General features: G+C 49.7%; 1 protein-coding gene across 1 annotated transcript; it reads right to left on the bottom strand.

The window, feature by feature from the left end:
- Nucleotides 1-5976: 5976 nt before the first annotated feature.
- MYOCOS (myocilin opposite strand) lies at nucleotides 5977-8345 on the bottom strand. Its single transcript, XM_043568246.1, has 2 exons — nucleotides 8135-8345; nucleotides 5977-6175 (listed from the first exon to the last, which is right to left on the bottom strand). Exons 1-2 carry the CDS (start codon nucleotides 8230-8232, stop codon nucleotides 6034-6036), a joined length of 240 nt encoding a protein of 79 aa, XP_043424181.1. The 5' UTR covers nucleotides 8233-8345; the 3' UTR covers nucleotides 5977-6033.
- Between the last annotated feature and the right edge of the window lie 14658 nt (nucleotides 8346-23003).

Here is a 23003-nt window from a genome sequence, read left to right as displayed (position 1 = left end):
AGATTGTTTTAAATTTTATTTTCATTTTCTTCTAAGAGAAAGAGAGAGCAAGTGAGAGAGCATCGAGACGGAAAGAGAGCAAGAGAAAATCCTAAGAAGGCCCCAAGCTCAGTGTGGAGCCCAATGCGGGGCTCAGTCCCATGACCCTGAGATCATGATCTGAGCCGAAAGCAAGAGTTGGACGCTTAAGTGACTAAGCCACCCAGGTGCCCCAACCACAGCCATTTTAAAGTCTTTTGTCATTTGCAGACAGTTGCTGTTTTACTCTGATGCTTTGGGGGGGAAATTATTCCTGTCAAAGTGCTTCATCTTCAAGGAAATGCAATAAAAAAATACTCTGACAGGTTTCTGATAACTAAGATCAGTTTGCCTCATGTGGGAGGGATAATAATAAACCTTAAAAACTTTTTTTTAACTTTTTATTCATTTTTGAGAGACAGAGAGAGACAGAGTACAAGCAGGGTAGGGGCAGAGAGAGAGAGAGAGAGAGGGAGACACAGAAGCTGAAGCAGGCTCCAGGCTCTGAGCTGTCAGCACAGAGCCCAACATGGGGCTCGAACTCATGAGCTGTGAGATCATGACCTGAGCAGAAGTCTGACGCTTAACTGACTGAGCCACCCAGGAGCCCCAATAATAAACCTTTTAAGTGCTCTCCCAAGGCCACCTGCACAGTCTGAGACCTGTCCCTATTCTCCTTCCCCACCAGGAAAGTGAGCCCATTACATGGATGATGTAAAGACATGTAAGGATTTGCCTCAGCTTTGGGACACCTAGCAGGCTTTGCTGGAGCATTCGTTTTGTGCTATTGTTTCTTAGTAATCTCTACACCTGACATGGGGTTCAAGGTCACAGCCCCAAGATCAAGAGTCAAATGCTCATCTGACTGAGCCAGCCAGGGGCCCCTGTTGGAGCATCTGTGAGAAAAAAAAAGATGAAGAGTGAAACCACGGAAAATTCAAGGCCCAGGCACTGCCATAACATTCTGGGAGTTGTCTGGTCAGGTGAGACTTGGGTTGTTCCACAAGCTGTGATCGGTAAGGTACAAGCGTATCCAATCCCTAAGAATGTGAAAGAGGTGCATGTCTTTGTAGGGATTTTGGAATTTGGAGGACTTTTGATCCCCACTTGGCACAGCGCCTCTGATCCTTATGCTCCCTGGGAAAGAGAGGACACGTATGGGACGGGGCATCAGAGCAACAAGCCGTCTTTGAGAAAGCAAAAATACCAGCGCCGCAGATCAAAGCTCTGGGCATCTCCCAAGCAAGGCTGTCACTGAGTTACATGGGTCTGTGACTCCAGAAGGTGTGGACTGGCCACTGGGGCAGAGAAAAACATAGAGGGAGAAAGTACCCCTAGGATATTGGTTTCAGCTCTGAAAGGGGACAGAGCCCCACATACCCCCATAGAGGACCAACTCCTGGCAGTGCACACAGCACTCCTCCAGGTAGAGCCTCTCCCACAGCAGCCAGTAGGCTGGGCTCAGAGTGGCCTGGCTGGTGATTATCATGAGCCCTGGCCGTCCACTCTTTGCACTGATGGCTCTGACAGTGCACAGGATGGATGACCGTGAATAAGCCTATGGGGTCAGGCTACGTAGAAAGACATCTGGGGGCATCTGCAAGAGCCTGAGGCAGTCCTCACTGTTCCCCATGTCTCAGCTCACGAGGCGTTGAAATCCCCTGGCAATTAGGAAGCTGATACCCTAACTCGGTAAGAACCCCATCTGCTGACTCTTCATTAGATGCAGCAGGCTGGGTGCACAGAAGGAGTGGCCACCACATGGCCCTGTAAGGTGGCGTGTTGGCAAGGATGTCAGGTTGCCCTTGAAGTTCTGTGACGTGGTTAATGCAGTAGAAGCATGTCCTGCCTGTTTTCAATAATGCCCAAGGCAACTACCAAAATAACCTGGGGCCATCCAGCAGAGTTCCCAGCTGATGAGGGATCGACAAACTGGTTATATGGGCCCCCTCCTTCTGCAGGAGGGCTCCGAAGATGCCTTGGCTTGTGTGGACACTGCATGTGGCCTAAGCCAAGCTTTCCCCTGGAGCCATGCCAACCAAGCTGCCACCCTTAGGGGAGAAAAACTAATGACCATGGGTAGATACCCTCATCAACTAGACAGCCATTGGGGGTCACATTTCAAAAGTCGTGACTTGGAAGACTGGGCAATAGAACATGACATTGAACGGCGGTTCCATCTCCCCTATGACACACAGGCGGCAGGGTTGGTAGAGAGAAACAATGGAATATTAAAAGAAGATCACATTACTAACGATGGTCAGGTGGATTAAAGTTCTGTCCCAGTCTTAATACACTCGAATGGTCAACCAGTAGGGCCTTTTGTCCCATATGCCGGACCAGAGACCCCCATGGAGGCACACAACACTGTAAAGGTATGGAAGCCATTAAGCAACTCTTACCATGTATGAATGTGCTATGCTGCCGAGAACACCAAGCCCCCTCACACCTGCGGGAGGAGTTATCTAGTGGAATGGGATGTCCCACCAGGATGGACGAATTACTTGGGACTGCTGGGTGATGGGGGAGTACTCAGTCTCCAATGGGATCTGCTCTCAAGATCTATTGAAACGTACCCTCTCTGATGGAACACGCACCACCAAAAGAAGAGAGAAGGGAGGGGTCCTGGTCTGGACTATCTCACCCCAAGTTCATCTCCTCCCCTCTGGCAGTGCTGCCTTCCCTGGCCAGCACTTATGGTAGGTACAACCAGGTTACGTTTCTAAAGTTGCCAACCTCCCTCTCCTCAAGGCCAGGTGGGAATGTTCTGTCTTTGCCTGATATGATCACTTGGCCACCATCTTTGATCCCTCCATAGTCCTGTTGGGAACACATAGAGAAGCCCTTATTAAAGTGACCTATCAAGTCTTAAATAATAGCAACAAAGCCTGTCCTTACCGAACACTGAAATGACTACATTATTCAGGCAGAATGTTGTGTGTTCATACCTGATGAGTCTGCTAAGGTGTCATCTTTATTTTTTTAAATGTTTGTTTATTTTCGAGAGAGAGAGTAGGAGCAGGGGTGGAGCAGAGAGAGAGGGAGACACAGAATCCGAAGCAGGCTCCAGGCTCCGAGCTGTCAGCACAGAGCCTGACACGCAGATCAAACTCACGAACTGCGAGATCATGACCCAAGCTGAACAAAGTTGGATGCTTAACCGACTGACCACCTAGGCACCCCGAAGGTGTCATTTAAAAAAAAATTTTTTTTAATGTTTATTTATTTTTGAGACAGAGAGAGACACAGCATGAGCAGGGAAGGGGCAGAGACAGAGAGGGAGACACAGAATGTGAAGCAGGCTCCAGGCTCTGAGCTGTCAGCCCAGAGCCCGACGCGGGGCTCGAACTCACGAACTGTGAGATCATGACCTGAGCCGAAGTCGGACGCTTAACCAACTGAGGCACCCAGGCGCCCCGTGTGTCATCTTTACTAAATCATATGACACAAGTGAACACCCTGAATGATCCGACTTCCAGCTTAGGGGACTTGGTAAATCAGGGATTCAGCTTATAGACTCCTGTAGAAAAATTTGTCACTGATTTGGGGGAGTCATCATGTTCATCTGTGATTTCCCTTGCATGTACCTGTATTGTTGCTGTGTCATCTGCCTCCAGTGCACCAGATAACTGCCACAGGAGCCACCCCACGCTAGTGAGATCCCTTGCTGCAAAAGAGTGGGGCTTGCGAGATTGTAAGAACTCGTCACGAGGAGTGGAGTGTCGGGGAAAGTCATCAACGAGATGTGACCACCGTTGCCCGTGAGCTGGCCCCGGCACAATCAGAGGCTCCTCACCTCCTTCCCTCGTGCTTGGAATGTGGGTTCTGTTTGTCTTCCCACTCCCAGAGGCTGCTCCGAGGACACAGCCTTGAGACGGTGTTGTGGTTTTGAAAAGACCCGCATGGCAGACGTCACCAAGCCCAGGTAAGGCCCCTTATAAACTTGAAGATGTGGCAAGTAGTTGCAAGGATCCGTTTGTCTTGCTGCCACCCAAGACAAGCCTTGTGTGCAAGTTCCCTTTGCTCACTAAACCTGCCACCTACCAGCCCAGGGTGGCTGGCCTCTCTTCTCATCTTTCCCTGCCTTCTGAACTCACGGGCTGGTTTCCGATTTCACCTGGGAAGCTCCCTTGGTGACTGCAAACCAACAAATACATTCCATGGAGTCAGGAATTGATGGCTTTGTTCAGTGATATGCCCTTAGAGCAGTGCTTGGCTCACAGAGTAGAGAGTCTTTTTAATTTTCATTTTTTGGTCAGTATTTAAAAAATAGGGAACCGAAGAAAAACCATCCTGGAGTTGGCTCACGAATAACTGGAAATAAAATACCACAAGGGTTAGTCTTTCTCACTCTTTGCCCTCCTACATTCTGCTCTTTTTTTTTTTTTTTTTTTTGAGAGAGAGCAAGAGTGAGGGAGGGGCAGAGGGAGAGAGAGAAAAATCCCAAGCAGGCGCTGCACCGTCAGGGCAGAGCCCAACATAGGGCTCAATCTCATGAACCTCAAGATCAGGAGCTGAGCCGAAATCAAGAGTCGGACGCTTCACCAAATGAGCCACCCAGGCGCCCCTCCTGGATCCTATTCTTCATTGGTTGTTTGACCTTAAACAAGTCACTTAACCTCTGTTCCAGCACTAATAGAACTTTATAGAATGATAGGCACATTCTAGGTCTGCCTCATCCAACATGGTGGCCACGAGCCCCACACAGCTACTGAGTATTTGAAACGTGGCTAGTGCAACTGAATAAGTGAACTTTATTTAATTTTAATGAATTAAAATTTAAGTAGCCACAGGACGTCTAGGTGGCTCAGTCAGTTAAGCGTCTGACTCTTGATTTTTGGCTCAGGCCACGATCTCATGGTTTGTGAGATCGAGCCCCCTGTAGGACTCTGAGCTGACAGTGTGGAGCCTGCTTGGGATTCTCTCTCTCCCTCTCTGCCCCTCCCCCAACCCACCCTCTCTCTCTCTCTCTCTCTCTCTCTCTCTCAAAATAAACAAACATGTACAAAATAAACTTATGTAGGCACAGGTGGCTAGTGGCTACACCATTGGACAGTGTAGGTTTGTTTTCTCATCTGAGGATGAGGTCATGTGTATGTGGAGCACCCAGCTGGCAAGGACAGGCACCCCGTGTGTGCTTCCCCCAGCCCCTGCCCCACGCTGCCGGGACAGAACGCAAGTAAGGAACCTGACCGGACCAAAGGCACAGCCCACAGACTATGTGGGTAGGGGGACCAGAGTACGTGTTTAAGGGCAGGCTTGGAGAGACGACACCCACAAGGACCCTATGAAGTGGAAGAACTCAAAGATGGCCCCTCAGTACATTTCCCATACGTGGATTCGAAGGATCGCATCGCTGATGGTTTCAAACTGCTCAGAAAAGCCTTGGAAGTCCTCAGCGGTGCTTTGGGGTTGGTGGAGAGCCTTGAACATGCACTTCTTTCCTACTCTGCACTGGGCTGTGAAAAGCAGTCAGGTTAGGTTTCTTCTGTTAGAGCTTGAAATTCACGGAGATCCCCTGGAGGCACACTTTGAAAATAGTGTCCATAAATGTGACACATAAGCACCCTGCACAGGAGACGGGACACGGCGCAGTTAAATCAGTGCGAAAGGCCATAAAACTGTAACGTCCCAGGCCGAGTTCTGAAAACCCAAATATCTCATGGTTCTCTGGAGCTCAAATCTTTTTAAAGTCACAGAGTCCTGGACTTTTCAATCATCCAGATTTAATAACAAACATCAAAGCCTGATTTTTAAAAAAATTCTGATACACTCGACTACCATAAATGCTCTGCAGAATGGCACGAATTAAAGATCAAATGTGTACATATATCAGAGACCTGACTTGAAAAACCAGAAATTGCTCTAATTACATTAGTGAGGATAGCCAACACTCAACGGTGGTTGTGAGAAAAGAAAAACAGGAAAGAAAGAACAGAGATGTTCCAAGACCGTCTTCAAAGACCAACCCCAAGGACTTGATGGGAACCTTCCTGGAGTGATGTAAAAGCCCACTTAGCCCTTGTGGTCCTCCACTGGAGGAGAGGGAGCGGCTGGGGGTACCGTAGGGCCCGCCCTGCTAGAATGGACTTGTTCCAAATCCAGGTTGGAAAGCATCTCCCTGGCTTCATCACTTTTCTTGGTAAATCTCTCTTCTCTGGGAGGAAAGGCACACTGAATGTTATTTAAACACATAGGATTTTTTAAGAGAAGAGAAGAGAAAAGAAAAGAGAAAAGAAAAGAAAAAAGAAAAGAAAAGAAAAAGAAACCTCCAGATCCCAGCACCTAAAGAGAACCACTCCACATTCTAAAGGACATCCTTCCTGACTCCTTTACCCAGGCTGAAGGGACTATCTATCCTGGCAAGAGGGAGACACACTCTACGCTTTCATTGTGAGTCAGGTCTTCTCAGAGCGCAGTGGTGCCCGCTTCTCCCCTTGCACCCCAGCTTTCTGTCATCGCGGCCGAGGGCTCTGCATCCCAGCTATTCTCTGGCCAGCCCAGACAATTTCACTTCGCCTCTCCTAACTTCCCCCCTGCACTCCCCCAAGCCTGCCTTCTGCTGGGGTATACACCAGGGTGTTCCCATTCTCCCCTGGGCTGGGCAAACCCTGCCCTCAAGAGAGTAGGACTAGGCCTGTCGAGGGCTTAAAGATTCAGAGTCAACTGAACACCTACTCTGTTCCAGGAACTTGGGGCTAGAAACTAATGACCTGCAGATTCTCGGCCACACCACCCAGTAAGCTTGTCCGCTGAAAAGCCTGAGACACAAAAGGACGGACCCGGGTCACACGGCTAGGAAAAGGCAGAACTGGAATCCGGACTCAGATCTCCCGACCACACGTCCCCTGCCGCATCCCCCAGTCAGACCTGATCCCTAATGTTGCTGATGGAGGAAGTAAACGGGGAGGGGGACTAGGAGAGGCTTCAGAGGTGTGGAATCTCTTCCCTTCTCAGTAGGTGCGAGAGCACAGTGACCGCAGCCCCTGGGAACCAAGGCCCACGCTCGCGGAATAAACCAGTGGGGTCAAATTTGCCACGTACCCTTGTCAGTATAGGTTTCTGACACCCCATATATGTGAAGAAATTATATATAATATTTTTAATCAATATCTTACATCCCCCAAAACTCTAAGGTCAAGAGGCACTATGAATAATATTGGACGGAGGTATTTCCAATCAGCAAGCTTTGCCAATTTTCGCTGTTTATGCACATTTGCATGATTAGAAATGACTTCAATCAGGTTTCTTGGCAGAAATGCTGTTAGGCTGCTTGTCCCTTTGGAGGGTTACATTCATTAAGAGCAGATAACACACCGTGTAAATCCACTTAACCCACACACGTTGTTTGCAACATACTGGCATTTGCTGCAAGTGAGCGAAGAAGCGCCAGGACTTCCCCCAGCGTGTGGCTCCCACCCCTCCCCCGGGAAGGTCTCGTGATGGACCCATGACCACTTCGCATTCAGCAGAGGGTGCTGTCCATCCCCCAAACATCAGTTTCAATAGAGCTTCGTTTCATGTACATGGGAGTCCTAATAGTTCTTTATACACCTTCATAGAGCAGCTGTCTTGGGCCAGAGACCAGACCAGAGACAGGACGGGACACCCCACAGAGGCTGTCACAGGCTCGTCAGAGTTTGCAAAGGAAAGTGCAAGTTGCCCAGTTAAGTTTGAATTTTTGGATAAACAACGACCGCTAAACACCATCAGGGGAAGGGGTCAGGCAGTGGGTCCAGAATTCCCACACTCCCCACAGGGGCTGGCTGCCCCTCGGTGTCAGCGCCTCTTCTAAGGGCTGGCCAGCACAGTCCCGGGCACCAGGCGCACGGTGGCGGAGGGGAGAAGAAGGACCTGCCTGCAGGGAGCTTATGGCCTGGCTGGGAATGCGGACAAGTTTTGGAGGGGGGGCGGGGTCCGTGAAAGACCAGGTTAGTCTGTTTCCCACGGTGGGTGACAAAGCGGTGTCTCAGCCACACCTGCCCCGAAGCAGCGGATGAAGGCAGTTGAACGCCCGAAAAGCAATGTTTCCTGCAGTTTCAGGGGTCCCCGTGGGGATCAGCATTTATGCTCCGCACCCCCGCACCCCCCACCGAGCCAGAGCGCTCTCAAGTACCTGGGGGCCACGGTGACCCTGCGCCTGCTCACCTCGGAGCCTAGGTCTCCTCCGTAAAGTAGGTTATTGTCGTGGTCTGCCGTGCTTTTCCGAGCCATGGCCTTGCACTCAGAGGACTCCAGGAATTTAGATCACCGCCCCGACGAACCTAAGATACAAGCGCCAGTAAATGTACTGCACGGGTCACACGTGGGTCCAGCACGTTTGCTGCCACCCCACCCCCACCCCCCTCCCCCAGCCCCGCCTGTCGGGAGGCAGCGCTTCAAAATCCAGAGCAGTCGTGTGACTCCTAGGTGAAAGCTGAGGTGAAAGAGAGGTGGACGGTGTATCCCCAGGTAGCGCAGCTGGGCCCTGTCCCGTTCTGCCTCCCCTGTAACAGGTGCAACGCCCACGGAGCCCCTGCCCCCCAGCGCTGTTTGGCATCACTGACCCACGAGGAGCTTCCTTCCCAGAGTACTTACCTTCTAGAGAACAGGAAAGGGACAGGGACAAAGCGGGGGCGGACCAGGTACTTAGATATGCACGTGGCATAGACCCTGGGGGCTTGAGAGTGAGGACAAAGGTAACAGCGGCCGCCCACTTAGTGCCAGCTCCCCCTTGGATGTCCTTTTATGTTATCTTATTTGCTAACCACAGTAACTGTGCCAAGTGCTGTGATCCCCATGGAATGAATGGGGAAACTGAGCAGTGGAGAAGTTCAGTAGCTTCCCCAGGGGCACAGAGCCAGAATCTGAGCCTCGGCCCGGCCGGCTTCAAGGACTCCACTGCAGAGCCAAGGAACCCCCAAGTTCTGACCCAGGAACAGGAGAGGAGTCTCCATTGCTGGAGCCGTGGCACTCTCGAGGTGACACTCTGGTTCCTCCAGGATGAATTGCGATGACCTGAGCTCAGCGGCCCAATCTGGCTGGAGAAGTTCATTCCTAGGAGGATGCCAACTGAGTTACCTTCTGATCCCAGATCAGCTCAGCGTGTGACCCCGTCCGCACTTCAGCTCATGGTCTTTGAAGAAATGCCCTTGTTACAGACTCTGTACCCACACGTCTGCTACACCCCACGCCCGCAGAGAAGGAAAAGACCAAAACGCCACTGCCGTCGGCTCGCTTCTTCCGGTCTTTTATCCCCCGGTAGTCAGGCTCTCTCGGGAACTGGGCTTCATGCGGTTGATTTGCCCTTAGAAGGTAGCAGCTGACCCAAATTTTCCCTGCAGAAGTGTCCTTGATGAGGAATCCTCACAGATGTTGCAGGAGGAGGTGAGTCTTGAGTGCAGAGCAGGGAAGGGCAGTCTGCCGCCTGGGCCACCAGGAAGCGCTGCCCCAGACGCCCGTAAATGTGACATCTGACCTGTGAACTAATGACTCCATTTTCAAAAGCTAATTCCCACGCACCCCCCTCCCAGGTCACTGCGCCCACCCTTCCTGAGGATCCTGGCACTTCCACTGACGTGTCAGGTGCTCCGGCTTTGGAACGGAAGTTGATTTCACGGACTCCCACTTTTGAGCTGAGTGATCTTGGGCAAGTGATTTCACCTCCATGAGCCCAGGTTTTCTTACCTGTAAAAGGGGAGGGACACTCTCCTAGAGCAGGAGTGAGGGTTGAGAAAATATTTGTAAAAATGCCTCGTTTTTACCTGTTCTTTTTTATTTAAAATTATTTAAAGATAGGGGCGCCTGGGTGGCTCAGTCGGTTAAGCCTCTGACTTCATTTCGGCTCCGGTCATGATCTCACAGTTCATGAGATCGAGCCTCACCTCGGGCTCTGTGCTGAGAATGCAGAGCCTGCTTGAGATTCTCTGTCTCCCTCTCTCTGCCCCTCCCCTGCTCGCACTCTCTAAATAAATAAACTTTAAAAAAATATTTAAATAGATGCATTTAGCCCCGGGATGAATATATGTGTATACATATATTCCCCCTCATATAATGCCATGAATGTAAGGCTTTTCCTCACAATTATGCATTTTGAAAGCGGGAGCTCTTTTTTCCCTTCCCTCCCATCCCAGGGCTTGGCAGAGTGCTGAGATCCTCGTGGGAGCCCGACAAGGACTTAAATTGAGTCAGAATCTGTGATAGCGTTGTGTTCCGGTTTTCTGGAGCCATAGGATCACCAAAGTCTCTCGAGTGTGAGGGGTCTGCAAAATGTAAACAACTATCTTCATCGTGTTCGAATACGTCAGAAGCAATCATTGCATGTCGACTTCAGAAGGGACACAGGGACGGTATGGATTTCTTAAAAGGGTCTGTTTTGTGTTGCTTTGCTGCTGTTTTGACACAATGGCTTTGGAGAACAACATCTGAGCTCTAGGTAGGGACCCTTGGGAAGTGTGATGTCATTCAGATACATCTAAAGCGATGAGCTGCGACACAAAGCCAGTCCCTACCTCCTATGCTAGGCATCCTTTAGGATGGTCTGTACTTATCTAAGACATGTTTCTGAATCGAGACATCTGAACACGAAGTTTACAGTCCAGATAGGTAAGAAGAAGGCCTGGTAATATTAAAGCAAGAGGGTTTTTTCTCTACACTGACCAAAATAGGAGGAAGCCGCTGCTCATAAAGCCGGTGTTCAAAACACCATCAGCCTGGCATCAAAGTTTATAAACGTCACAACTATGTTTTTCCACTCACAAAACACATACGTGGGTAAAATAAAATGAGAACACGTATTCTGTAGAAAAACCGGACGACTTTTCAACTACCAACATGATTCTTCTTTTATTTATTTATTTATTTATTTATTTATAGAATTTTTTTTTCAACGTTTATTTATTTTTGGGACAGAGAGAGACAGAGCATGAACGGGGGAGGGGCAGAGAGAGAGGGAGACACAGAATCGGAAACAGGCTCCAGGCTCCGAGCCATCAGCCCAGAGCCTGACGCGGGGCTCGGACTCCCGGACCGCGAGATCGTGACCTGGCTGAAGTCGGACGCTCAGCTGACTGCGCCACCCAGGCGCCCCTGATTCTTCTTTTAAATGTTTATTTATTTATTTAGAGAGGCATGGGAACGAGCAGGGGAGGCGCAGAGAGAGAGGGAGACAGAGAATCCCAAGCAGGCTCCAGGCTCTGAGCTGTCAGCACAGAGCCCTACGTGGGGCTCGAACCCACAAACCGTCAGATCATGACCTGAGCCAAAGTCAGACGCTTAACTGACTGAGCCACCTGGCGCCCTCGGACTAGTCTTGCTTTAAATTCATGACTGCAAACTTCAAGTGGGTGCTTATCCCAAGCCTAGAAACCTCTCATCTCTCCTCAAACCTTCAACACTTCCTCCCAACTCTCAGCACGGAAAACTGAAGCAATGGTAAGAACTCGCGGAGCACGTCTACCCATATTCTTGTCTCCTTTCCCCCCGACCACAGGAGAACCACTGGCGCCCTGAGTCACCTTGCACTCGGCACCGGATCCCGTCCTCTCGCACCCACTCCAGCCTCTGCTCGGCAGTCCTTCCCTCCAGAACGCCAGCTCATCCCTCCCTGTTGGCTCGTTCCCATCAGCGTACAGACATGTTGTTTCTGTTGAAACCCCCTCTTGCACCCACTGTTTCTCACCACAACGCAAATAAGCAAACATTTCTTGGAAAAGAGTTGTCTGTATTTGTTGCCTCCAGTTCCTTTCCTTCTGTTCTCCATCAAATCCACGCCAGTGGCATTTGAAACCCTAGATGACTCCCTCCTTCCTGAGACGCTTCCTTCCTTGACTTCCAGGACATCACACTTCCCCTGCTCTGACCTCACTGGTTGCTTCCTCAGTTCCTTTTGCTTGTTTCTTGTCATCTCCCTAAACTCTTTTAACATTAGCACATCCTAGGCTCAGTCCTCAAATTCCTTCGCTTCTCTATGCCCACTTCCCTGTTGATCTCATTTAGTTGCATCATTTAAATATCATCCGATGGTATTTAAATACCATGGACGATGACATCCATCTTTCTGTCTCTCAGGTTCCGCTCTGTCCCCTGGACTCGAGACTAATACATCTACTGCTTACTTGACATCTCCATTTAACTAATAAACATTTAAGCGCAACACGTCCAAGAACCGAACTCTAAACTCCTTCAAAAGTGTTCCAATACCTCCCCCATTTCTCTGAAGGGTAGCCCCATCCTTTCAGCTGCTTGAGCCTCAAATCTAGTAGTCATCTTTCCCTTCTCTCTCTCTCTCTCTCTAATTCACATTTAATCCATCAGCAGATGGACAGCTATGCTCTTTAAGCTGTACCCAGAATCCAGGCCCTTCTCACCACCTTCACTGTGACCCCCCTGGCCCACAGCTCATCATCATCTTTGGCAGGAGAATTGCATTGCTTCCTAACTGGTCTGCCTGTTGGATCCTTGTCCCTCCGTCAGTCTGTCCCCAACCCACAGCCAGAGCGATCCTTTTAAAATATGTCATGCTACTCCTCTGCTTCAAACTCTCCAGTGGCTTTCTATTTCACTGGGAATAAAAGCCAAAACCCCTTACAGTGGCATTCAAAGCCCAATACGGTCTGGCCCCTTCCCCCATCCCCAATTTTTCTGATCTCAACAATTATTGCTCTCCTTTTTTCTGACTCTGCTTCAATTACCTGGCCTCCCCACTGTTCCTTGAACACCCAGGGACACTGTCTAAGCCAGGCTTTGCTCTTGGCTGTTGCCTATACCTGGAAAACTCTTGCCCCAATATCTGCAGTTTGTCTCCTTCCTTCCGCCACATCTCTGTTCAGCACAGTGAACAAAGTATTCCATCTAAAAAGTAGAAAAGAGGGGAGTCCAGTCGGCTCAGCGACCGACTCTTGGTTTCGGCGTGAGTTCGAGCCCTGCATCGGACTCTGCACTGGCAGCACGGAGCTTCCTTGGGATTCTCTTTCTCTCTGCCCCTCCCCCACTCATCTCTCTCTGTCTCCAATAAAGACACTTTAAAAAAATAAAACGGAGTAAAGAACATGGCTTTTGTCTGCTGTATCTGAACACCTAGAACAGCACTCAGCGTGTTGTAGCAGATGCTGTGGTTGGGCCATCCGGATCCCTTTCAGACCCAGGCACTTGCTTCCCTAGTGGCTGCGAATGTCGGTGGCTGATGGCTTTCAGCTGAGTCCCTCTCCAAGCATTGCTTTCAGCTGCAGACAGGTACCTTGGCCAAGTTCACGGCCTTCGCCTAGAGACAAAGGAGAGCCCTCATCCAATGACTGACCAATGTGGGGATGTGAATGCCCAGCCCCCTTGCTTCACTTTGACCGTAGCTCCCGAGGCCAGTGTGTAACTGTACTGCAGCTCCGCTCCTCCTACTCACTTCGCTCTCCAGCAGGTGCATATGCAGAGGGCATTCCACCAACAAACTTCCTGCACATAAATCTTACTTGTGTTTCCCAGGAAACTCAACCTAACACTGTGCATACCAGCAGTGGTTTGAGGAAGCAGACTCTAAAAGCAGATTTGGGTGGTGGCTTATCAGACAGGGGCAACCCCGTCACCGGTGGCAAGTGGAAGACAAATAGCCCAGCAGGTTGCAATGGCCACGTGGCGAAATTTTCATTGGTGGTGTCTTGGGATGGGACTCTGTTGAAAAGGAATGAACTGGCAGGTTCAATATCTCACGCTTTTGAGAGGTTCGTGGGAAGCACTAATTTGTGAGGATAGTGCTTCTTGCTCACGGCTACTGATGTTTTTGAGAAAGACCATGAAAAATTGGGGTTAGAGATCTGCAATCGAAGGTGAGGGGAGGAAGAGGCCACCTTGGCCACACGTAAAGGGACTCTTATTTCTCCCCAAAGGGCAGTGAAACCTGAGGATATGGTTGTGTAAGACCTAATCATGAGATAAATAGCATCTCAGAGAAGGCAGACTTCTCAGTCCCAGCAAGGCTGGAACACAGCAGGATCCTGAGATTTGGGATGAAAACTTTGGGGTGATACACTTGGAGACCTTGAAACCCCAGATGCACCCGATCCCCAGGGCCTGCAGGAATGACCCAGCCCTCCCTACTGGGGACCAGCACTCCTTTTGATTGAAGAGGTTATAGACGCCTCTGTCTTATAAGGCAACACACATCCCTTCAGGACCTCCCTTCTGGCTATGAGACCAATATCGAGTCACCATCAGCAACTCACCAGAAAAGTGCTGGGTTAAAGGGGGTTTGGGAGGCCACTCTCCTGAGATACATAATTCCCCAGCAAGGACCCTAGGAGATAGTGCTCATCTACTCCCATGATGGTTCTTAGAAGTTTGGAGTAAGGGATGGCCCACATTAAATGAAGTAGAAATTCTAGAACAGATGGTGGAAAAAGGGAACCAAAGGATCAGAGAAATGGGCATTCTAGACTGGATAGACTGTAAAAGGACACAGAACTCGCCAGTTGAGTATGCTCTGTGGGTGAGCCAGGAGAACACTCATTTTACCAAAGGGACCAGGTAAGTACTGCACAGAAGGGCTCCAGCATCATCGGGAAGCTCTGTCCTCTGTAGGAGGCTGACAGCACAAGATCCAGTTATTGGAATTGGCCTCACATAGAGCAGTGAAGGAACTAGGTGATAAGACAAGAGGTCAGCTGGAGGTACTCAGTGATCAGGAACATGTGGATAAAATCACCATAACGAGCAGCAAAATCAGAGTGGCAGCTGGGAGGTTTGACCCCCCACAGAACCATAGAGGCGGTTCATAGAACACAGCATTCACAGGAATAGTCAATGGTCAACAAATATCGCTCAGTTTCTACGAGCAAATCAATATGGTGGATGACAAGGAGGTTGAGGGCAGCCACTTCAATAAAAAGCCACCATCTATTATTCAGGTTCTGGACCTGGAACCCACTAAGAGGGAAATCAGATGGATGAAGGAGCCCGTAATACCACGGCAAGTGTATATGGTAACGACGGCCAATAGGGACCTAGGGCCATTTACTCAAGTCACCATACACTGGGGACAGAATATCCACACACTTTGAAGATTTTTGGACACAAGATTCAACCTGATGCTGATATTCAAAGTGTCAACATGGTCCTTCTGTTAGAGTTGGGGGCACAGAGAGGCCCGGAATAGAGAGTCCTGGTCCAGGTCTAACTCAGCGAGTCCACCAGGTCCATGACTTGCCCAGTGGTCATTTCCGTATGTTCTGAGTATACCATTGGAATGGACCAACTTGCAGGTTGGCGGTATTCTAATAGAGGTCTTGGCCTGAGGTACCAGCTATCGCAGAGGGAACAACTTAAATCACGCCCCTGCCCCCCAGACACCAGAGGAAATACCTTGTGGCAGGTGGGAATGGTGCTGATTGATGTTGTCCTTACAAACCTGAAGGGTGCAGGGGTGGTGGTTCCTAGAACATCCGCATTGACCTCGCTCCTCCGGCCTCTACAAAACCACACTGAAGATTACAGCAAACTCAACAGAGTCGCAGCCCCATCTAAGAGCAGCTGCCACTTCCAAAGCCACGTGCGTGTTAGAGCAGATCGATGCGGACCTACCCCGTCAGTGAAGTTTGCGGGGATCCAAGGGTCCAGGACACGCCGTTCCATTACCTCCAGATTAAAGGACACAGTATTGCACCTCCCGTCTCTCACCACGCTTCTAGGTGGAGCACATGACTGGCGGGCCTCTCTGGATTCTGAAGCAGCATGCTCCACACCTAGGAATCCTGCTCCAACCTACGTACTGGGCGACACGGAAGTACGCCAGCTCTGAGCAGGTTCTGGAGCGAGAAGGGCCCCTGCGGGTGCAGGCAGTGGGGCGGGTGGGCTCCCAGCCACTTGGTCAGCACTAACTAGACGACCTCACGGTATTAAAGGTATTGGTGATGGAAAAGCTGTTGTGTGCCAAGCTCCAGGAAGAGGATTACAATGCAAGGCCATCTGCAACGGTGTTGTATTCAAGGCTCCTGAGAGAAACCGAGCCCCCGACCTTGGGATACGAAGCCACTAAATGGCCAGAACCGCCCGTCTTGAACGGTTTGAGCAGGCCCTGTGGCAATCCATCCTAAGATGGCAACGACACAGCTAGAACCTGAGGGACGAACAGGGGGCCCAGAGCCCCAGATCTTTCACACCAGAACCTCTCCCTAAGCTCCCCCGTATGTGTGCGTGAAGGGTCCCTGATGGTCACCTTAGAAGGAAAAAACTGAAGTGTGGTTCTGTCGGTTCACTATGTGGGTACAAGCCCAAATTGGATAGCTGCTGCTCTATGGCAGGCGGCGGGCGGGGGTGGGGGGGCGCAAACGACAGTGATGAGGGAAAATCGTCCCGACACACAGTTTAGGGCAATGCATCTGGACATTTACTGTGTGGGAAGAGAAGTGGTCCAAAGCAAGAATAAATACAATGGTATAGGGCTTGGCTGTTGGTCAGGAGCTTGGAAATAAAATGGCTGCAAAATCGCCCAGCACTTGGGTGACTAGAATCGACACATTCTGTATATGGGTTTGCTTTTTCTGCCTGCAGGACCTCGGCCAGCATCATCAGTGTTTATTCTACGCTGATGGGACCCTCCACCTCCTCAGACCAAAGAATCTGCACTAACAGCCAAAGAGATGTGCAGTGGGCACGGAACCCGCAGTCCACCGTTTCTATGACATACGGTATCCTCTGGAAGCTGCCAGCCTGATTGACTGGAATGGCCTTTTGAAGATGCAATGGCAGAGCCAGCTCGGAGACAATACCGCTCAAAGATGGTGTGGCAGGAAGCTTCTAAGAATCCTTGATGATCCCTGCCTCCTGCCATTCACAGCCCTGTGTGACTGTGTCCCTTGAGTGTGGACTTAATTGACTGGCTTCTGATAAACACAATATGGCAGAAGTGACAGGATGTCACTTCCGGACAAAGTTACAAAAAGACCGTGATCTGTCTTGTTTTCTCACTGCCTCTTGGACTGATTGTTTTGAAGCCAGCTGCCATAATGTGAGGTGGCCCCGGGGACAGGCCCAGTGATGAGGGGACAGCAGCCTACCAATGACCATGAGCGATCTTGGAAGAGGGCTGACTCCCTCTGAGCCTTAAAACGGGCTGCGTCCTCTGTCAATGGCCCTACGCACTCATGCAAGACCCGGAGCCAGAGGGACCTAGCTAAACTGCACCTGTGTTCCTGACCCACAGAAACTGAGATCATGTTTGTCATTTGAGCCACTAAGTTCTGGGGTAATTTGTAACATAGCGTTAGGTAACTAACATGGAGGACTGCCCTTTTAGAAACCAGAGGTGGAGTTGAATAGTTTAGCGTCACTCTCAGTGACCCACTTAGAGAAGTTGGGTTTCTCATCGCTGCAACTCTGGGCCCCATGGGTTGTTTTTAATTTTAGGGAACGCGTGCACGCTAACATGGGGAGAAAGGCGCGGGGAGAGAGAAAATCTCAAGCAGGCTCTGCGCTGAGTGTGGAGACCCCATCCCAGGACCCTGGGATCATGACCTGAGCTGTCACTCAACCAACTGGGCCACCCAGGTGCCCCCGATTTAGAGGTTCTTGCTCTGAGAAGAGGAATGCATCTACTAGTGACACAGGGACATACCCATTAAGCTTTATAGCTTAGAGTTACTTCGGGGTCATTTTGCCAAGGAACAGCAGGCAAGGAAAGAAGTTACCGTTTGGCAGAGGTGCAGGAGACTCCAGTCCTCAGGAATTGGGCCAAGGAAGACTATGTCTGACTCTCAAGTGATCTAAGAGGGCAGATAAACATGGCCACCTGTGGTAGAAAGACCTGGTGAACAAGGGCTCAGACTCCCTCAGAGATTAGGAGCGGGTCAAGCCATCCTGACCAGCAGAGGTGCGAGTTGATAGAGCGCTCTAGGAGGAGGAGAGGGGAGGAGGTCACTTGTGGCCGGGACACCAGCTTCGATGGCAGGGTCTGTGTTTTGCCCACTAACCTTCTTCGAAGCAGGAAGAAATGCGGTGGACTCTGAAGCTATTCCCAGAGCTGCTTCTCTGAAGCCGGCACATCCGAGCGGTGAAAGGATGGCCCACACTGGATGCAATCATCAGACTACGCCGAAGGTATAAAAGTCTGGCCCTCTGGCCTGATGGATACCGCAGGAATATCGTGTTTCCAGAGCATCTCACAGGATCTCTGCACAGCCTTTGTTGCAACACCATCTCAGTTCAATTCTTCCTCCTGCCCAGTCCTCCTTTTTACTCCCTCACAAATGTTCACCCCACGGTCAGGCCCCAAGAAACTCCCCGTACGCATCTTTTGCAGTTTCCTCTGGAACCCAACACAACAGCTGAACAAATGAATACATGGTTACCTATTTGGTGCTGTGCCGTCCTTAACTCATTTGCACAACCCAAGAACTAGGAGAAATGTGGTTTTAGAATGGCAGAGACCATCCAGAGTGGAGCTCAGGCCTATGCAGCGCCTTCTAATGGGAAGAATTCAAACCACTGAGTTGGAAAAGATGTCAATGGTCTTCCAATGGTTTTTCGTAGAGAACCGCGTTTTTTGAGGTGCAGTCTTACGTGGGACCTTACGTGGAGAGGGAGTTCAAAGTTACCTCCACCAACATGGCTTCTCTTGCCGTGAGACACCTCTGAGGAACGAGATTCCCTCCGTATCATCTGAAATGGGCAAGGGAAACCCTGACCTGCTGCCATGTTTACAGAAGCTATTTAACTCCAGAGAATTCCTGGAGTCTGAAGAGCAGACACCAGATTAAGCGACGTAGATTTAGCAAGACAATGACCTGCTCATTTTTTTGCAACCTACCAGACACCAGGCATTCTATTTATACGTATCCTATTTCATTTAATCATCAGAACCCTGTGAGGAAGAATCGTTTCTGTGTTACGGCTGGAAAAACCGAGAGCTGTGATCTTTCTTAGTAACTTCAAGTCCAGCGCTGCCCATAGCTCAGCGGTCGAGAGCTTGTGCTGGGCACTCAGACTGCCGGGACCAACTCCCGCAACTACTGCGTAGCTTTGGGCAAGTGACCTGTGCCTCATTCTTCTAACGCCTAAGGGAGACTGGAAAGTCACCTACCTCAGGAGGACGTTGGGAGGAGTCAGCTGATACGTGTCAATTAGAACAGAGCCTGGCGCACAGGCAACTTCTAAATTTGGCTATTTCTCTCCAGACATGGCAGGCCTGGGAAGAAGCCAGTTTCGGACATGCGAGGCCGGAGTATTACCCTTTGTCACCACTTTTCCCCTGTGACTTCTGGTCAGAACACACTTGGGGAGAGCCTTTGTACCAGAGGTGTGGATGGGCACCCGAGGGTCGGAGCGCGGTCTGTCCCATGGGTAACCTTCACCACCAGGGAAGGAGTTCCACCTGCGTCTTTTTCCCTCTGTGCTCCTTGGGAGGGTGGAATCATGCCTCTCTGGGATTCAGGACCTCGCAAGGGTGATGCCTGCCACATGTCCGGTGCTACACAAATCCTTCTGGAATGAAAAGCACTCCTGCGGGAGAAGGGGATGGCTTCACGTGGGAGGCCTACTCCACCATTCTGTGCTTCCTGCTTGCGTCTCAAAGTACCTTCAGGATGAAGGTTAAAAATCTCAAGTACCTGAACCATGCCCTGATCCTGGGCTGCAGGGAAGGGGCGAGTAACATTTATTATGAGTAACTCCGTTTTTCCCTGTGTGGCTTTAAGCTGATAGAAAATCTGCTAACAGCCATTTAAGAGGAAAATTTGTAACATCCTTTTCAATGACCAGGTTATAGAAATCCAATACCCAATCAATCCCCCCACTGTGGGTATCACTAGCAGCTTCCGTGGGGGAGTATGGCTTTATATTTGGTATTTTCAGCTTCTCATTCTGAGGAGTTGGGAGAGCAGCTCCTCCCTGGCACCAATTACCCTTAATTTACGTTAGTACTCATATTCTGTACAAGCCATGGAATCCCTTAGCCAAACAAATACTAAAAACCACCTCAGGTGAACACTATGCGTACTTCCAGCCCTAAGTCAGTAAGCCAGGGATCATTCCCCACAGAACAGGTGGGCTAGTCAACACGGGAGATCAGAAATTATGGATACCTTAATTCCTCGACCTTACGTGTGCACTGATTTTCCAAGCAATCTTTTGGTGAAGTCCTATGCCATTTCTTTGAGATGCCTGCTGGAGTCTTACACAGGGTAAAAGAATTGAAATCGAAATCGGGAAGGGCCGGAACCAGGAGGGCTGTCCCTCCTGGTTTAGCTCCTCTGCACTATTGCCCTTCAACCTGAGGCCCACGCATCTGGCAGCACAGGCCTGCTTAAGGGAATCTCCCCGCTCCGATTCCCCACGGAGCACCAATGCGTCTGCGGGCTCCCTTTTCATTTCAGGTGAGGAAACTGTTGACTCCTGCTTTTGCTCAGAAACCAGTTAAGACCAAAATTTACAATCTCACGTATTAGCTGATGTGTCAGGAAATGGTGAGAAATGAGGCCAAGTAAGCACTGCCTAAGTACTTTTAGAAGATCTTAGTCATATTTAGGAAGTTAAGCAGTATAGATAGATGGAAAGAGATAGAAAGGAGAAGGCCTCGATGGGCAGAAGATGGCCTAAGGCATTCAGAAAACAGGTCAGGTCATTAGTGGCAGAAATCTGAACGACCTCAAGCCACCACCTGTAGCTCTACCTCCTCCATCAGACCAGGTTGAGGTAAGAAACGGGACTTCTGCAGTCCCAGCGACTGATACAGAAGTTGATACTTGACCCCTTGCCTCATTTTACCAGTCTCCCCTTTTGCTTAAACTCGCTAGTTCAGGTGAAATTTTCTTCTCCTGTGGTACCTTATTCCCCTGTTGAGGGAAATGTGTTTTTAAAAACAGCTCGGGGGCACGTGGGTGGTGCAGTCGGTTGAGTGTCCAGCTCTTGATCTCAGCTCAGGTCACGATCTGTTTGTGAGATCGAGCCCCGTGTCGGGCTGTGTGCTGACACCGTGGAGCCTGCTTGGGATTCCCTTTGTCTCCCTCTCTGCCTCTCCTCCCAATTGCCCTCTCTCTCAAAATAAACTTAAAAAAAAAAAATCTTACATCGGAAGATGGAGTACATTAGCCAGTCTTAAGCACGTTCTGACCACTCGCTAGATACCAAACTGACCGATGCCCACAGCTAGTAGGCTAAGTCCAGATTAGTTGAATTCTACCAATTTCACTCTGAAAAATTCTTGTCAAATTAGGTGTAGGGAAAACCAGAAAACTGAGAGGAAGTGTCTGTAAAAACTCAGAGGAATTCTGTGCTTACCCTGTGTAAAAGACTCCAGCAGGCATCTCAAAGAAATGGCATAGGACTTCACCAAAAGATTGCTTGGAAAAATCGGTGCACACGGAAGGTCGAGGAATTAAGGTATCCATAATTTCTGATCTCCCATGTTGACTAGCCCACCAGTCCAGCTTTCTGGAGTTTTTTTTTGTTTTTTTTTTTTGTTTTTGTTTTTTTTAAAGTAATCTCTACACCCAACACGGGGCTTCAACTCACAACCCTGAGACTGAGTCGCATGCTCTGCTGACTGAGCCAGCCAGGCACCCCAGATCTGAAGGCTTCTACTTAGGAATCCAAGTGACACCAGGTCTTGCTCCCCCACCACAGAAATAAGCTTCATTTCTGTCGTAGCAGGAACACGACCTGCCAGCCCACTGTGCCCCAAGAAAGGCTGAAAATCAACAGCACTCTTGGCCTGGAGCCTGTTGCCACGGTCTTCTGAATTACTTCAGGAAAACGAAACAGAGCCGCTACTTTGAGCGCCAACAGCAGACTCGGCCCTACATCTGAGGGTGTGAGTGAAGACCAGCACACAAAAGGAGGAAGAGGGACCAGCAAATGATCCCCTTTGGCAATGTGTGAATGCCTGGACGGCCAGTTTAACAGGAAGGCATCACTGTCCAGCTCTTTTCTAGTTCATTTCACAAGCAGATTGTTTTATGGCTGAAATTTCTTAATCACTTAAAATATAATCCAATTAAGATGCTTTCCACAAACAGGTCAACTGTGGCTCGCTGTAGCTGCAGGTTACGGGTAGAAGAGACTGGAAAGGGCATGTGGAGATACTGAAGACGCCGACAAGCTGTGGCAGCAGAGGAAGCCCTGTTAGAAGGACGAACCCGACGCACTCAGTCCTGACAGTCCTCTCAGCTTTGTTTAACCCAAGGTATATGTGGATTCGGATCCCATCTTCCAGCCAAGAGTATGCTGGAACTTCACTTCCTGTAATTTGTATTGTGAAAATAAGTAGATTTAACGCCTTTTCAAACTATACCCTCCTCTCGTTCCCCAACCCGCCTCCCCCACTTACTCTCCCATCATAATGCACAATTTATGACTAAGGACAAAAACGCCCTGTTCCTCCTTACCAGAACAGTTCAAAGGGCAGAGAATGTTCAAAGGGTTACGTGACCAAAGCCACTACCGATGACTGACTGTAACATCTTCTGGGTAATCTAGTCACACGTCAGAAGAGCCAGAAACAAGAACTGTATGGCCAAACTGTGGAGATCATTTACATAAATACCTTACTTTCACTGGACACGCTTTTGTTCCCATTTTTAACACTGTATGATCCTACCCGGCAAAGGGCCCAAGGTGTTCGTGGTTTCAAATTTGCACAACCAGCTGAGCAGAACGTACCTGATTGCTTACAAATGCAGAGTACAAACTACATAGTTCAGTCACTCTGAAGTTCTACCATTTACCAGGATCGAACTGAAGGGTCAGAATACGAAAAATAAAGGCCATCGAGGTGACTTGGTAAGAAGGCAAACAGGTGAAGTGGTGACTCCAGCTCTCTTGGTACCCATCTGTGATCCTAGCCTTACCCGTCGCACCAATTCAGAACACACTTTGAGAAAGAAAACCTTACACAGAAAGCTTGGCTTCACAGTACTTGGGTGTTCTAAGTGATTAAGAATCACAGTAGCCACGAGTAAAGACGGCACACAGGTCATCAGTGACTGGATTACTAGTTTTCCGAAAGCTGGGTCTGGAAGCCATGTGTT

The sequence above is a fragment of the Prionailurus bengalensis genome, chromosome E4, assembly GCF_016509475.1.
Source record: "Prionailurus bengalensis isolate Pbe53 chromosome E4, Fcat_Pben_1.1_paternal_pri, whole genome shotgun sequence".
Lineage (NCBI taxonomy): Eukaryota > Metazoa > Chordata > Mammalia > Carnivora > Felidae > Prionailurus > Prionailurus bengalensis.
Note: the sequence above shows the minus strand (reverse complement) of the source record. Positions and strands in the feature narration are given on the sequence as shown.